Source organism: Miniopterus natalensis, chromosome 2 (genome assembly GCF_054644295.1).
Source record: "Miniopterus natalensis isolate mMinNat1 chromosome 2, mMinNat1.hap1, whole genome shotgun sequence".
In the NCBI taxonomy this organism is placed as follows: Eukaryota; Metazoa; Chordata; class Mammalia; order Chiroptera; family Miniopteridae; genus Miniopterus; species Miniopterus natalensis.
Window position 1 is genome coordinate 100,388,962 of NC_142082.1, and position 17,470 is coordinate 100,406,431.

Here is a 17,470-nt window from a genome sequence, read left to right on the forward strand (position 1 = left end):
GTTCCCCATGAATGCACTCCTCCTCGCTATGAGCTACCCGAGGTGGCAAACGCAACTCGGTCAGTCAGATGTGTTCCCGTGGGCTCAGGGCAGCGCTGTAAGTACACGTGGAGGGTTTTGTTACAACAATCCCGAAAGACTGTTACCCCCACTCGATAAACAGAGAAATGGAGGTTCACATAGATGAAATACTTTGCCAAGTTCACACCGGCAGGAAGAACCAGAGAACGCGCTTCAGCCGAAGGCTAACGCAGCCGGGCACTCAGTCCTGCGCCCCGCGCCCGCACGCGCCCCCCCTCCGCGTTTCTTCCTAGGACCTTTGCCCCGCGGGCCGGAACGCCTCGGGGAGGTGCAGGGCAAACACGCTATTTTGCAAGAGAGCCCCGGTGTGCTTCTGCGAAAACCTGCACCGGGCCCAAGCTTGCCCGGCAGCCGCAGAGCCGGCGCGCGCGCCCCGGGCGAGGCCGAGCGCGGAGCCCAGCGGCACCCCGGGCCTCGGAGCGGGGCGGGGCCGAGCGGGACCCAGCGCGAGACCGGCCCCCGGGGCCCCGCCTCCTTGCGAGCGGGGCGGGGTCAGCGGGGGCGGCGGGACCCGGGGCGCGCGCAGGGCCTCGGGGAGTCCGCGGGGCCGGGCCGGGCGGCGCCGGGGACCGTGGCCGCGGTCGCTGCGGACGCGGAAGTGCGATCTCCTGCCTGTGCTGCAGGTGAGCGCCGCGGTCTCCCTGGCAGGGGCACCGGGTCGGACTCCATCGAGGCTGCCCTTCGTATCCGGGGCGCGGGGCCCCGCCGAGCGCAGACCGTCCCGGGGGACACCGCGCCGGACCCCAGGCCCTTACCCTGGCAGGAAGACTGACCGTGCGGTGAGTCAAAAAAATTAAGGCCCTGTAAGTCTGGGAGCTGCTTTGTAAAACTGTCGCCTCCTGCCCGCTGTCAACAAGCAGCCAGATGACAGTAACAGTGTCGCAACTGTCATGTCTGAGTAACCTCACTGTCTCCCTTATGAGAACCGGCCCGCAGTGTGCCAGATGGGGACAGTTGTGTGACCACTGAGTCACCAAAATAGTGACAATTTGTCCGTTTATAGAATTGGCCCAAAGACAGTATGAGCCCTACAAGGTTCTACTCTTTAAAACGAGAAGCATGACCGTCTCAGGCTCACCCAGCACCCTCTTCCAGAGAAAAACTTACTCACTTTGAAAGTGCTTTCTGTCCCCTAGTTTGCTTACTTACACAACAGAACTCCTCTGACTTTCCCGTCAGTAAAAATCTAGCCTCTTGGAGAAAAATGTGACTCATTATCTCATTCCTTTTTCTTTTTTGAAGAACTCAGCGACCTACCCAAGCAGTATGAAGATTTTCCTTGTAGAACCTGCCATTTGCCTCAGTGCGTTTGCCCTGACTTTGACCACCCCACTGACAACACAGTACGTGTACAGGAGGATATGGGAAGAAACAGGCAACTACAGTATTGCACCTGAGAGCAATGTTTCTGAGTGTGAAAAAAACAAAAGCAGCCCGATTTTTGCATTCCAGGAGGTAAGAGATTAAAATACCCCTAAAACATAATAAGAAAAGTGTAATGGGGTTTTAAACAGAAGAGTACATCACACTCATCACACATTGATCTCTGGAGGGCCATCATGAAACTCCTAACCCACGCCCAAGTGCGTGTCTTCAGCTCTCATCCAGTTTGAGGTTTCCTGACACCTTTCGCCTGCCTCTGCCACTTAAAATCCCCTTCTTCTGTGACACTGGCTCTTCTTCCTCCTGTCAGAAAATGTCAGAGCAGTCTCATCTCCTCTGTGGCTCTCTCCTTCCTCCATCCCCCTTGAAGTCCGCCCAAAAGCCTAAGAGTTGGACCAAGGCCAGCACGAATGAGGGTTCTGTGGACAGAGAGGGTGGTGGTGAAACATGGTGATTCTGCCCTTCCCTTGCTCACTTCCTCCCACCCCCCTTCCATGGCACATGCATGACCCATCACTGAAGACTGTGGGGCCAGCCTCTGTCATGGGGTGGGAGGTGGGACAGCACTGGTCACTCATCATTTGGTGACACCAAGTCAGCTTTGACCCCCATGCGCGGGTACACGTAGGGGGAAGAGCACTCAGTTTTGCTCTGAGGACACCTGGAAATATTTAGTCAGATATTATAGAGCCTTTCCTTCTTTCTCTCCTCCCCCAATTTTTTATCCATTTAAAACAAGAGGTCCATCACCATTCTCCTGTCCCCTCACGCAGTTTTTAACAGAGTCTACCAATGTCCAAATGCAAACAACATAGTATCCCGATTTGGTATTCCCCTCCCCCCTAATGCCTCAAAACCAGACATTTATTAACTTCGAACTCTTCCCCTTGAGGATATTTTGTGATGGCAAAAGGGTGGTGCTGTCAAAGGACAAGGAAAGTTTATGGGAATTCAAGTCACCTGCCTGCTGGCTCTAAGAGTGTCCTCTGAGGAAAAGAGAATTCAGGTGTGGCTGGGCCGGTGTTGCTCAGTGGTTGAGCATCGACTTATGAACCAGGAGGTCCTGGTTGGATTCCCGGTCAGAGCACATGCCCAGGTTGCAGGCTTGATCCCCAGTAGGGGGTGTGCAGGAGGCAGCCAATCAATGACACTGTCATCATTGATATTTATATTTCTCTCTCTCCCTCTCCCTTCCTCTCTCTGAAATCAATAAAAACATATTAGAAAAAAAAAAAAAGAATTCAGGTGTGACTGGGAGAGGAGTTTGAGTGCTGGAAGAAATGGCAAAGTGCCCCTGAAGGAAAGCTGCAGCTCTTCCTGAAGTGGTCTCCCAGGCATTCCCTTGCTGTGGTGAGGACTGGCTCTTGGGCATGGCCCCTACTGGTAACTCATTTCCTCATTTCCATGGGAGAAATTTATTGGAACTGATAATTTCTGGACAGCCATGCAGACATCAAGGTTCTAGCCTAGGGTGAGGTCATAAAAATAGAAGGGCCCAGGTCTCACCTCATGGTTTAGTCTTCCTTCAAAAATGTTTCCTATGATCTATATGTTATTCCTAAGTGTGTGAGAAGGTTCAGTAGGCTCACCAGATCTCTGGGAGCACTGGAGGGGAGGGAGAGGAGAGGACCGGAAAATCAAAAAAGTCGGCTGCCCTTCCCCTGTTAGAGTGAATGGAGACAGGCCTCGGTCTAGCCACCTTGGTTGCTTCTGTGACTGTGCAGGTGATGGATATTGGCTGAGAGCCCCTTCTGTCTGGAACAGCAGTCTCATTTTGAAGATTTTTGCCAAATTTTTTAATTGACTATTGTTTAATTTATTGTTTTTCATTTGGATTAATAGTCAAGAGAACATACTGCCCTAGATCCCTTCCCTTAAAGTTGGTGATCTAGAGCCACAGGTGCTTTTTCCAGCTTGGGGAACTAGAAACCAGCCCTACCCCCATCCACAACTGGAACCAGCCATGGAGGCCCTCTCGCCTCTTGCTCCTTCAGACAGAGGAACATTTTTGCTTCTTAGGAGCCCCCATCACCGTTAGCACTTCTTTCTAGCCCCTTTTTTGTATACTGTTCCTGCTCAGCTTCTCAGAGAATATTCTCATCCTTTCAAATCCAAAAACAAATGTTTCTGTTTCCTGAGTTTCTGTCCCAATACCCAGCTCTGCTGAGTGGGTTCTGGCCACTTGCTCACTAAAAGAAGTGTAGCGGTGTGTTGACTGTCCTTATAACCCTAAAAATAAGAGATGTCCTAGCACATGGTCAGTCCCTGAATGAATGAATGAATAAATGAATGAATGAATGATTTTTCCAGCTCAGATGTTTTTTGCCACTCCCACAAAAGGTCAGTTATGTGTGAAAAGAGTGCATAATACAATAAAGTGTTGAACTTCTTACTGTTACAGCATATTTCTTTATTCTTCCTACATAACAAATACACATACATGTACATGTATTGGAATGAAAAAATACTGTGAATTTCAAGGTACAGCTATAAGAGTAAACTGAGCTATTTCACTTCCATTTAACATTTAAAAATCTGTATGGATGAGTCTTCTTTTTCAACCCATTTGGTATTGAGATATATACATAATATATATACAATTACAAAAAAATTGATCTAACCTATTTTTCAAATCTTCAAGTTTTCTGAGCCCTGTAACAATGAGGTTCATCTACACACTGCTCTCTGGCAATGAGAGAAATCTCCAAAGGAGCTCTTGACAAAATGGGGAGGCTGTGGGGAGGAAACTCTTGGCCAAGGGTAAAGAGGTAGGAAATTCTAGGTGTGTTTGTTGACTTTTGTGGAGGAATGCATTAATTTTTAATCCCCTTACCACTCCCTCCTTCCTTTGTTAAATGTTCAGTTGGCCATTGGGATCTCGTTCCCTTCAAACAACTTTCAAGATAGGGACTTTGCTACTGGAGGGGACAACTTAGGGTTACCAACAGATCACAAAGTTATTCTTGCTCAACAGTTTATATATAAACCTTTTTTAAAGAAAAATATGTTTTTATTGATTTTAGAGAGAGAGGAAGGGAGAGGGAGAGAGAAAAATCAATCAGCTGTCTCCTGCACACTCTCTACTGGGGATTGAGCCCACAATCCGGGCATGTGCCCTGCCCGAGAATTGAACTTGCAACCCTTTGGTGCACAGGACGATGCTCAACTAACTGAGGCACTTGGCCAGGGCTATATATAAACCTTTTAATAACACAATCCCTTGTTATCAGCAGACAAGGAACATTTTCTATTTAATTGGAATTAATACGTACATTTTGGCCTATGAAATTGTGACTGCTTTAAAATCGATATTACTTTCCTTAATTTATTCCTGTCTCAGTACATTGTCATTCTGTCCAGTCTTAGATAAGAAATAGCACTTTTTTTTTACTCTGATTTCTCTCATTTACCCTTTAATATTATATAATTGTAATTCTCCCATGTTTCAAAGGTACACAGACGACTTATGTCTTAATTTTGACTTATAATTGAAATATGCTTTGAGTTTGTCTTTTTTTAAATATGTATTTTAAAGCATAGGCTAGAGGCAAGGAGTGTGGTCTGAGTGAAAGATTGGGTCAGGAATGACAGCAGATAGAAAGGAGAAGACAGGACTTAGGTGGAGGGGGGAAATGGAAGGAGGAACCCCAAACCAGAACATCCTGTTGAAAAGTTGATTAAAAGGTAACTGTTTCATTTATTTATTTAATTATCCAGTACATACCTGATGGCTGCTATATCTGTAGGAGATACAAAAATGTGCTCAAGAAGCCTGATCTAATAAAAATGAAGCAGCTAAAATTGAATGAGCACTGATCATGTACATGGGCCTTGTGCCCAGCACGTTATACGTACTTTAACTCACAACAGCCTGCAAGGTAAGGGCTGTTGTTATCCCCTCTTGTCCAATAAAGAAGCTATAGAAAGAAATAATTTGGTCAGGATCACAGCAACTTCCAGAGGCATATTTTACTTGCTCATTCATTCACTGATTCATTCAGTCACGATTAAGTATCTACCCTGTGCCAAGCACTGTCCCAGAAGCCAGCCAGCAGTACTGTGGTGAAGAGAGTAAGGTCTAGCTCCCCTGGAGTGTGGGTCAGAGTGGAGGAGGCACACAGAGAGTGGGTCATTGAAGCTGTGTCCTGTCAGGGAGTGTTAAGTCTAAAGAAAACTAGGTGGCAGGATAGAGCCCTTGATGGGGTTAGTGGAATTGCTTTGGGTTAAGTGATCCATCATAGTAGGCCCTCCAAGGAGGTGACATTTGAATTGAGGAAATGAGCTGTGTGACAGTCGGGCAGAGGGAACAGCAACTGCAAAAGCAAATGAGCATGGAGTGTTTGAGGGGTGGGAGGGGTGAGGAAGTGCATGAAATTGGAGGGGTCACGATTTCAGGCTGCCCCCACAACCGCAAGGAGTTGGATTTCTCCCCGCACGAGGACAGCCATGAGGGGATTTTGAGCGGGGTAGCGGCAGGAGCCGATGTTTGTAAAGTCATTCCAGTTGCTGTAAAGAGCATTCTCACTGGCTGGATCAGAATCGGATTCCTCTGACGCCAGAGCCCAGTCTTAGTCATTATGCCAGAAAGTCCGACTGGGCAGTGATACTCATGAGAGAAGGTTCAGAGGAAGGAGAGGCTGCATCTGTTTGGGACTTTCAGGGAGATCCAAGTTGCACTGTGCCTGGCACTTACAGAGCATTTGGGGAGTGAGTGGGGACAATGCTGACAGATGAGGTTGGAACGAATCTTCCTGGCCTTAGCAGGAGACTGAGGAGCGTCCCCTGTCTCTAACAGGAAGTGGGGAGAGCCTGGAGCTTCTGGGCAGGCTGAAGGCATGCCATGGGGTGTCTGTGATCTGCAAATGAGAAGACCGGCACTACTTACTGAATTGAATAGAGACCAGTCAGATGCCAGAGTGGCCCAGGTGGACACTAATGAGAGTTGTTCTCCATTGGCAACTACTACTGGAAGGAAGGAAAAAGGCCCGAGAAACACGGGGTGGGCAGAATGGAGGGTGTCAGTGGGGCGCCAGCGAAGGAAAGGCCACAACTAAGATGCCGAAGTTTTGAGTCTGAGTGATGAGAACATTTCCTGGCCGCATGGAATTGTTTGAATTACATGACTGTGTAAAAATAAAAATAGGCTCACTATTTTAAAAAACACATTAATTCAGTGTTTGATAGCCTTGTGGTTCATCAGTTGTTTGGGGTGCTTTCTAAATATTACTTGAATAAATCGCTTTTAAATGAGCTTAGTAATCTCCAATATAAAAATGGCACATACTCTTTATATAAAATTTGTAAAATACAGAGAAGTTGCAAGCAGAAAATGATTTTAAATCCCCCCAAATTCTTTCTGTCAAATAACCAGTGTAACAGTTGTGACAGCTGCCAGTCTGTGTGTGCACACAGTCTGTTTTGGTTCTCGGGAGAACTGAGTTTCTCCCACTCGGTTTACCTCACACCTCCATTTTTAGTTAGTGCAAAGTTCCTCTTTGGGTTTTATCTTAATTTTTAGTAAATAAAGGAATGTTTCTCACTAATCTGTTTGTGAAGTTACATGTAAAAAGGATATAGGAGCTCTTCCTAAATAAGGTCTACCAAATATGACATTTACACCTGACATTCGTTCCCCCTTAGAGGGGAGGGAAAGACGTATCACGGGAGGGGACACTGCTGTGGTGTTAGAGCAGCGACCTGATCTCTCAGTGCCAGCTGCTCAGACAGGAAAGAAAACTCATTACAGGGCCAGTCCCCCAGGCCTGGGGCCCATGGATCCCCTATGTGAGACACACACATATTAATACACACGGTTTTATTTGTATGGGTTAAAGTCCCCACCATGGAACTTGAATGTTATGACTAAGCAACAATGATATCACCTTTTGACGTGTGGTTTGTGAACTGGACAAATATTTAAGCTGTATAAACCCACACACCAGATTCCCCATCGCTGACCTTCTGGCAATGTGTAGTAAGTATACACCATGCTATTTTTATATGCATTATACAAACCTCTGTAAACACATTGTCTTCTTTTTATTTCTTTGCAGGAAGTTCAGAAAAAAGTGTCTCTTTTTAATCTACAAATGGACATAAGTGGGTTAATTCCCGGCCTACTGTCTACGTTCATACTTCTGTCCCACAGTGATCATCATGGACGAAAATTCCCTCTGATTTTAACTTCTGCTGGAGCTCTTGTGACCAGTGCCTGGCTCTGTCTGCTTTCCTATTTTGCCTTTCCATTCCAGCTTTTGATTGCCTCTACCTTTATTGGGGCCCTTTTCGGCAATTCTACAACATTTTTGGGTGCCTGTTTCGCCTACATAGTTGATCAATGTAAAGAAGAGAAACAAAGAACAATTCGAATAGCTATCATTGATTTCATACTTGGGCTTGTTACTGGATTAACAGGGCTGTCTTCTGGCTACTTTATTAGAGAACTAGGTTTCGTGTGGTCCTTTTTCATTATTACCATGGCTCTTACTGTTAACTTGATTTATATTTTATTTTTTCTTGGTGACTCAATGGAGGAGTCTTTGTCTCAGAATGTTTCCATATCATGTAGTGAAGGCTTTAAAAATCTGTTTTACCAAACGTACATGCTTTTCAAAAATGCTTCCAGTGGGCGACGGTCTTTGCTCTGTTTGTTACTTTTCACAATGATCACTTATTTTTTCGTGATAATTGGCATTTCCCCCATTTTTATCCTCTATGAATTGGATTCACCACTCTGCTGGAATGAAGTTCTTATAGGTTATGGGTCAGCTTTGGGTAGCATCTCTTTTCTGACTAGTTTCCTAGGAATCTGGGGTTTTTCTTACTGTATGGAAGATATCTACATGGCCTTCATTGGCATTTTTACCACCATGGCAGGAATGGCTATGACTGCTTTTGCCAGAACAACATTGATGATGCTTTTAGGTGAGTTACAAATGTAGCCTTATAGAACTAGCTGTGTATTTGGGGTTTATAGCAAATGACTGTAGTCTGTTGGGTGAGAAACCTTAATATAAAATCCTCTGCTTACTGCATTCTAGTTCAATTAAAGGTAATTTGTTAAAATCTAGTTTGCCAGAAGCTGAGCACCAATTTGCTTTGAAAAAGTAATTCAGATAATAACTAGTTTTCCAAATTTGCATATTTTCCAAAAAATTGTTCTGAGGAACATTCTTCTTATGAATCAATTCTTCAATATAGCTTTCACCAAAATGAGTATTTCTTAAAATGCTGCTAAGAAGCCTACTTTCCGTAAAAAAATAAAAAATAAAAAAAAAATTTTAAGACAGTTATGTAAAGTATACTCTACAGATTTAGAAGAAAAATTCACAATCACTGAATACATTCAAGAAAAAAATTCTCTACGACAAGGGTTTGCATACTGATCTTTTGACAGATTGGTCATTTCATAAATTAGCTTTTGATGAACCGCTTTTTGGCAAATTGGACTGCTTCCTTAACTACCTACCTCATAAATGGTTTTTGTAGGGCTTGAGTGAGATTCTGCATTCGAAAGGGCTAAGGGACCTGCAAATTGGGGCCTCGGGAAAAGTCCAACCCAGTCTTCCTCTATAATAAGGCAGTGTCAACCTCTTGCTACCTAGCAGGGAAACAGGGTAACCAAACAGAATGGGCCTTAATTTCCATCTCTAGCACTAGGTGACCTTGGGCAGGTTAATTTAATACTCTGAGCCTTCATTTTTCCATCTATAAAATGGGCATAGTATTACCTAATTCAGGGGATTACAATGAACATTAGTAGAGATTACTAGAAAGCGTTTAGCACAATGCCTTGTTTCCAATAAATGCTAGCTCTCCCTTAGAGTTGCCAAGTCCAAGTAAGTTCATCTATGTGGAAACATGTTCAAAACTTTAAAGTGATCTGCAAATGTAATATATTACTATTTTATCATATTCCTAAAATTACTACTGACTGCTCAGGGTCATTTATGGCCAGATGCAGTTTGTGTCCATGAAGTTATTCAGCCACAATGACGAACAAGCAAGAAGATAAAGAACCAGTGTATCAATAAAAGAAACAATATAATAAAAGAATGCTAACATTATAAATGCCAAGTCTGAAACATAAAAACTAAAAAAGAAACAGAAAAAACTAATTACTTGTCTCAACTTGCTATGCAAGAGGTTACTACAATGAGTAGGGAGATAGCAGATCAATCCCAGTGGGCCTAAGTCTTCCATGAGCTCTTGTTGCTAACACTACAATTAAGAATTTGAGAGTAAACTAACCTTAAACTGACCTGTGTATACTCTATCTTAATTCATTAAATAGAATTCTATAATTCATTCAGTCTTTAGATGCAATGACTTAGGATGCTTATAGAAATAAAATAGTTAGAAAATGTTTTACATAAAACTGACCGTTAGTTTTCTGATTTCTAACATTCCTCTCACAGTCAGGCTGTTCTTCCTCTTCTCTATTGTGCCGCTCTCTGTTCTGCGGTCCATGATGTCAAAAGTGGTTCGTTCTACTGAGCAAGGTAAGTTTAATTTGCTTAAGGAATACGAATCGAAAGCCTACACCGGCTCAAATCTCTGCACAATCAGTGTATGCTTCTTCAGAGTATTCTGTAGCCTTTTTTCTGCACAGACTTCTTGGAGTTCGTGGTAAGTTCTATGTTCGGGAGAGGCTCCTGTTCAGACAAGGGAGCCCCTGCCCTGGGCTTCATGCTTTTGAAGGCTTGCCCCCGCCCAGGCCCCACCCAAGAGGGGAGGAGACCTCAGGGCCAGGTGGATCTGCCCTCCTGGAGCCCACAGTGCCTCTCCCCTTCTAGACTACAGTCTTGGGTATGTGGGTCCTCATAATTCCCAGCCAAACAGCTCTGGGCTCATACCCAGTGATGCCTGCATGATCTCCTTCCCCAGACCCTTCCTCTTGCAGGAGGACTTGATCCCAGTGTGCTCACCTCAAGACCACAGGAGTAGCCAAACAGTGACTCTTTATGGGAGACCTGGCCCGACCTTGGAACTGGAGAGCAGGGTGTCTACGGCCATGTGTAAAGGCCCTTGCTGAGCAGGATGGAGCAAGACGTAGAACACAGGGTGGGCTGCAGCCTGCAGCTGGGGATGGAGGGCCCAAGGCCAGCTCTCCCAGAGCTATCAGGTTCCTCCATGGAATTCTAAAAGTCTGAGAATTCTGAATTTATGTCTGACCTTCCAAATCATTAACAAGGTACATTTCTCAGAGGAGGAAGACAGAACATATTTTAGTTAACAGTTTGTTAGTCAGAACTATAACTTTTAAATAGTTAGAATAGAACACATAGGCCTCTAATTGTATTCTTATGCTGGGCCTGCATCAGAGTCCTAGAAAAAACAGGACCCCACTCTGATGGTTCCCTACAGAGATGTTAATGGAGTGCAGTGGAGAGAAGGGGCGGCCCAGTAGGGAGGGAGCAGAGGAGAAGCCGTGACCTTTCCTCCTGTCCATCCCACTGACCAAGTGCAATAGGAAGTGGGGCCTTCGAGGGAGTCCAGGTCATGGAATTTGTGGGGTGCGCCTCCTAAGCACAAGCAGGGCTAGAAGAACAGACAGTTCACGGGGAGTGCAGCAAATAACTGGCACAAAAGGAAAATGAAACTTAAATTTCTGGCTAGAACCAGTTACCTATTAAATATCCGCCTATGGAGTTGCCTGTCCCCCACTTTGTATCATCTGAGTATCACTGGACTTGGAGCTTTCTTTTGTTTCATGTCTTAGCCTAGTGCGCATGTTCATATTAATTGTTTACAAATAATGCATAGTTATGCTATCCTATTTATGGCAGTTTAGTCACCACTGGGGAAGGCTGCATAATTCAAGAAATTAAAATATATATTTCTTGATTCTGTTGCACTCGTAAGATGTAGCTGTGTATTCACACAGCTGTTTATAGATTATATGATCATAAGTGGAAAACCACTTAAGAATATAAAAATTTGTAAGTATAGCATGTAAAGATCTATTTGCTTCCTTGAATTATGCTGTGGTTATGACACAAAAGCACAACAATAAAAGAAAAAATAGATAAATTAGACTTTATTCAAATTAAAACCTTTTGTCCACCATCAAGAAAGTAAAAAGACAACCCACAGAATGGGAGAATATATTTGCAAATAATATGTCTGACAAGGCACTTGTATCTAGAATATATAGGAATTCATAAAACTCAACAGCAGAAAGACAACCCAATTGAAAAATGGGCAAACTATTTGAATAGACATTTCTCCAAAGAAGATATACAAATGGCCAATAAAGAACACGTGAAAAATGTTCAGCATTATTAGGTATCAGGGAAATGCAAATCGAAACCACTAGTTGGCTAAAATGAAAAAGACGGTGTTGGTGAGGACCTGGAGAAATCGGAACCCTCACACACGGCTGGTGGGAGTGTAAAATGATACAGCCACTTTTTGCAAAATAGTTTGGTAGCTACTCATAAAGTTAGAGTTAATTACCTTGTGACTCAACAATTCCATTCCTAGGTATGTACCCAAGAGAAATAAAAACACACGTCCACATAAAATTCTGTTCACAGATGTTTGCAGCAGTCTTATTTATAAAAGCCAAAAACTAAAAGCAATGCAAATGTCTGTGAACAGACGAATGAATAAGCGAAATGTGGTATATCAGTCCAATGGAATATTATTTGGCAATAAAAGAAATAAAGCACTGACACATTACAACATGGATGAACCTTGAAACTGTTATGCTAAATGAAAGAAGTTAGTCACAAAAGGCCACATATTATCATACAATTATGATCACGTTTATATGAAACATTCAGAAAAAGCAAATCCATAGAGACAGAAATTAAATTAGTGCTTTCTAGGGGCTAGGGAGAAAGGAAGTTATTGTTAATGGGTACAGAGTTTCTTTTTGGGGTGAAGAAGATGTTCTAAAATTAGATAATAGTGATGGTCACCCAACTCCAGGAACACACTAAGAGCCGCTGAACTGTACAGTTTAAAAGGGTGAGTTTATGGTATGTGAATTATATCGCAAACTGTTCAGGGGAAAAAGAAAAGTCTACCTGTGACTTAAAACCAAAATAGACTTGTCAGGATGCATAGTTTATTTTGGCTTTTATTTTATTTCATTTACTTATAAAGGCTTTTAAAAAGTCATTTCACATGTTTAAATGTAGTGATATTTTAAAATGTTTAGTTTACATTTCGGAACTTCCTATTCTGAATTGTGATAACTTTTAGCATTATCCTGTTGTCACTGGAACTGCTATGCATTGTTCTAGGCCACTGTGTATAAGAGACTTGAGAATCCGCAGATTTTGGTATCTGCGGGGGTCCTGGACCCAGTGGTCCTCAGATACCAAGGGATAACTGTAGTTATGTTTATGGGGGGGGGGGTTAGCAGTGCCCTTATTCACTGTGTGGTTCAAGGTCAACTATTGTGTTTTCAACATCTCTCGCATCAAGTCCAACGAGAACTCTTGACCTCAGTTTTTGTACCCACAAAATAGGCTACTGACTTCTCAGGGATTTTCAAGGAATAGCTTTCACTCACCAAGTAGTGTCCCCACTTTTGTTCTTTTCAATGGATAACAGTTTTGTCCACTCATTTTTGTTTGTTGTTGTGTAACTTAGCCTTTTCTTTTTCTCCCCCTGTACCGTGACCCTGAACAGGGACCCTGTTTGCTTGTATTGCTTTCTTTGAAACACTTGGTGGAGTCATTGCAGTTTCTACTTTTAATGGAATTTATTCAGCAACTGTTGCGTGGTACACAGGCTTCACCTTTCTGCTGTCTGCTGGTCTGCTACTAATTCCAGTGGTCAGTCTATGGTATGTACTTATTTTTAATCAGTTTATCAAAGGATAGCTGAATTAAATGAACTCCCTAACCTCACCAATAAAAGTGCATAGGTCTGTAGAAGATTGGCCTTAGAATGTGCTTTTTTCAAAAAATTTAGATATGAAGACATGTCAATAATTTCGGACACTTAACAAAAAAGCAGCAGAGACAGAGCTGACCAGAACTAGGAGAGAGAAAGACTGGGTCAGATAGAGACTCTGAGAAGTTGCCCTGTCTCTTTAAATACGAACAATTGATTAAATTAGCATCTAAGAATAGATACAGATATAGATATAGATATAGACGATATAGATAGATATAGATGATAGATATAGATATAGATGGTATATACAGATATAGGTATATATATATAGACATAGATATAGATTCAGACTATGATTTCCTGGAGTGTAATAGCCCTTGATGGTCAAAAACACACTTTAATCTGGATTCTAGAATAATGACAAGGGCAGATAGCAGGCACCGAATGTTAGGAGCTCTCTTTCCAGCGAGTTGGCTCATTTAGTGACTCCCTTTTTAATTGTCAATATCCAAATAAATACAAAGTACAAAACGTTTCTGATGAATAGTATATAGAATGAAAAGATAGACCAGAGGCATAAACATAAGGGAAATATTTATTTCTCCTTTCGCCTTTTATTTAACAAAACACATATGCCGATTAGCTAAGTGGTTGCTGCAGGGCCCAAGCAGAAATATTTGACACATTCTTTGGGGGAAAACCTTGAACTGAGAGACCATTCACCTGTCTCGTGGGGCTTGGCCCATCCCACCAGGTGACAGCATGACCCTGATGCGTCAGGAGAAGGTGGGGCCCGGCCTTTGGGTGCAGGAGGACAGTACCTATGTGCACAGGCTGCAGGCAATTTCCCAGGACTGTGAACTCCTCAGAGGGCTGGCCCATGTCCATTCATAGTAGGACCTCAGTGCATATTATCTCAACTGAGCTCTGATACCTCGGTCTGTGTAAGACAGGGTGTGATAATATTTACAGTTCCTCGGTAATTTTGATGAAAAGTGATTTTTACTACACATCTTTTTTTAAAAGATATTATTCACCTATTGAATTGGAAAAATTAAAAGTACCTGCTCTGCTCGTGAGCACACGATAAGACAACCTTATTTATACATTGCTGGTGGTAATGTTATTGGGCACTCTCATTTTCGGAAAACAGCTCATAAAAACATGTATCAAAAGCTTTCTTAAAAGTTCATAGTATTTGACCCAGTGATTCCTTTTAGAAATCTATCCTAAGGAAATGATCAGTGATGTCAACATTTATATATAAAGTTCATTATGGCAGAATATTTTTTAAATGACCCAAATGTCCAACGGTGGTTAAATAAAGTGCATCCATATCATGAAAAATGATATAAAAATTGCCTACATAGGGAGTAGAATAATGGGTTATTTTCATTTTAATCTTCATATACTTATAAATATTCTGCTATGAGCATATATTACTTTTATAACTGGAAAAATCTGTGCAGCTCGATAAAAGGTTGTTATCCTTTTAATAATGCTTCTAATATTGTCATTGTAGATGGTCTTCTGAGATTTTTTTTTAACCTTGTACTGTTTGAAATTTTTTAAAATTAAAATTACATGCTATTTTAATTATTTCCAGATGGCTTCTTGTCCTAGTTTCAGTTATAGCTATTGATCATGAATTTCAGTCATAACCTTAATCATAACTAGTTTTTGTGGACTACACAGAGTAGACAGTGGGCCAAGTACACGTTAGAGATCTGGAAGAGAAAGAACTCATGTAGATTTTTAATTCTTTTCAGAATGTTATGTTCTTTCAATGCATACTCTGCATACTTTACAAGAAGCCATGTAACCAGGGAAAAGGTGGAATATAGACTACTTACTTATATGTTACCTTAGTGACAATATTAAAATGTCCTGTTTGCTTGCACAGTGTTGTCAAGTGCAGCAGTTGGAACAAGAGAAGCGACGCACTTCTTATCCAAGAAGAATCCAGTGAAGACACGTCAGACTCATGATTCATTATGGTTTCAAAGCAATGCCCATGCCATGTACTCTGACTTCTGAGATGTCCAGCTGAGCTCCATAATCAACACTTCAAGAACGATCAATGTTTCATGTCCTTTCTTCTAGCTGGAGCAGTGAGAGGAGCCCCGGCTCCAGTTCTTGCAGGACCCTGCACTTCGAGCACTTTATGCACACCATGTGCTGTGTTTCTGGTACGGAGAACAAATCTCAAAACGCTTCCCCTTGTTTGGATTTACAAAAGAAATTGAAACTAAACAGTATCAGGAGGGATTAAGACTCCTGATATGATCAAATACAATAACCTCCCTGGCATTCTCCAGTCTCTCACACTGAGATCAAGGAGAGCGCTTTACCTCAGTTTCTTCTTCTGTAAAATGGGTTCTTGACCTCTCACCAGGATTTTGAAGACAACTGTTGAAAATTATGATGACTTATTCACTGATAGGAAAATAATAATAGAAGTTTCAAATATTTATAATTTTACCTCTTCTTAGGTAATGCTTTGTTTTCGAGATCCCATCAAAGTGCTATGGACAGTGAAAGCTTTTAATAGATGCAAAACCCTTAAAACAGAGGCACTTTAAAGAATAGAATACATATTTTCACTTTCCCTAATATGTTTCATCAGTGATAGGCATGATATTTCTGTATGTAACAAAGGGGTAACTGGAAAAAATCAGATTACAAATAAAATTGTTCCTAAAGAAACCTAAAAACTGAGTAAACAGCCAACCGTGAAGTAAAGTAACATAGCGCCAATCTTCGTTCCTTATTTCTCTCAAAGGGTATCCATTTCTTACTGCCTGACAGACACCCATCCCAGGCCTACCCTGGTCCCTGAAAACACCACATGCTTTCATCTTTTACACACTGTTCCATTTGCCCTTCCTTCCTGGCGACAATGCAACTTCTAAGTCTCAGCCAAAATGTTGCTTCCTCTGTGAAGCCTTGACATTTGTCCCTGCTCCTACCTGCCCCTCGCCCCACTGTCCTTGCAGAGCCCCACAGCTCTTTGTGTCTCCTTCCATCCTAGCATTTTCTATCGCTTTGTAGTGTTTGCTTCCCCTATTGGACAAGGAGCACCTTGAGGAGAGGGACAACCTGATTCCTCATTATATCCTCAATAAATGTTTGTTGAACCAAATACAAAATTTTGTTTTTACTTGTAAAAATAATTTAAAGCTATATATTTAATGCATCAGGATAGTAATTACTGATATTCTATACTTGTTATGCCAGCCTTAAAAATAGATTTAAATATATGGTAGCCCATCTGCTTTTTAAATTGGTTGATAGTATTTTCACAGGTCCTTCAATCTTTCCCATTTTCTGAGTTACCATATGTAATAACACAAATGCCTTGAAGCACAACTAGCTGATTAACTTCTTTGTAATCTCTTGAAAGCAGACAGAGTCTTCTGTTTGATAGCACTGCTTATGGCTTTTTCCTAGAGGGAAATCGGCCGATGGCTTAACCAGCAAACAGCACTCATCATAGTGTGGTGAAGGGCTTGGAGGGGCTGGGAGTGGGGGGGAGGCTCAAGGGGGGGGTAAAGGGGACATCTGTAATACTTTCAACAATAAAAATAAATTTAAATAAATAAATAAAAACATAAATATAAAATAAAATACTAGGCATTCTTGCCCTGGCCGGTGTGACTCGGTTGGTTGGAGTGTCGTCCCATGTGGCTTCCATTCCCAGCCAGGACATATACCTAGGTTGTGGGTTTGATCTACGGGATGTCTCTCTCTCACATAGATGTTTCTCTCTCTGTCTCCATTCCTCCCTCTCTGAAAAATAATAATGATAATTAAATTAAATACTAGGAGTTCTTTCCAAGACCATCCCTTTTAGGTTTGGGAGCCTGTGTAAGTACTGAGTGATACTCAGATTTGTTTATTTTTGTTTTCCTTCCTATGCAACACTTTTCCCAAACCAAAAGAACCAGCACTTTCCTGTTTACAAAGTGCTTTCTGTATCACCTGACTTTAAACTCTTAATGACCCTGTATCACAGAGCAGCTTCATTTCCTCATTTTACAGACAGGTAGGGTAAGTCCCAGAGAGATGTGACTTGACGGGTAAGCAGTAGCCCTACGCAGGGATGGACTTGGCCCCGCTGAGGTTCTTCATAGTGAGGTGGACACCTGACAGG

General features: G+C 42.3%; 1 protein-coding gene across 1 annotated transcript; it reads left to right on the forward strand.

Moving 5' to 3' along the window:
• The first annotated feature begins 742 nt into the window (after positions 1 to 742).
• On the forward strand, positions 743 to 16,840 carry SLC46A3 (solute carrier family 46 member 3). Its single transcript, XM_016209448.2, has 6 exons — positions 743 to 860; positions 1,324 to 1,536; positions 7,518 to 8,388; positions 9,882 to 9,965; positions 13,108 to 13,264; positions 15,221 to 16,840. Exons 2-6 carry the CDS (start codon positions 1,348 to 1,350, stop codon positions 15,303 to 15,305), a joined length of 1,386 nt encoding a protein of 461 aa, XP_016064934.2. The 5' UTR covers positions 743 to 860; positions 1,324 to 1,347; the 3' UTR covers positions 15,306 to 16,840.
• Positions 16,841 to 17,470: the final 630 nt, after the last annotated feature.

Excerpts from the sequence above, each read along its gene's own strand:
- SLC46A3 (XM_016209448.2), top strand. The coding sequence starts at position 1,348 with ATGAAGATTTTCCTTGTAGAACCTGCCATTTGCCTCAGTGCGTTTGCC. Across the intron at positions 9,966-13,107 it reads GGTTCGTTCTACTGAGCAAG|GGACCCTGTTTGCTTGTATT; the intron begins GTAAGTTTAATT and ends GACCCTGAACAG. Across the intron at positions 13,265-15,220 it reads ATTCCAGTGGTCAGTCTATG|TGTTGTCAAGTGCAGCAGTT; the intron begins GTATGTACTTAT and ends TTGCTTGCACAG.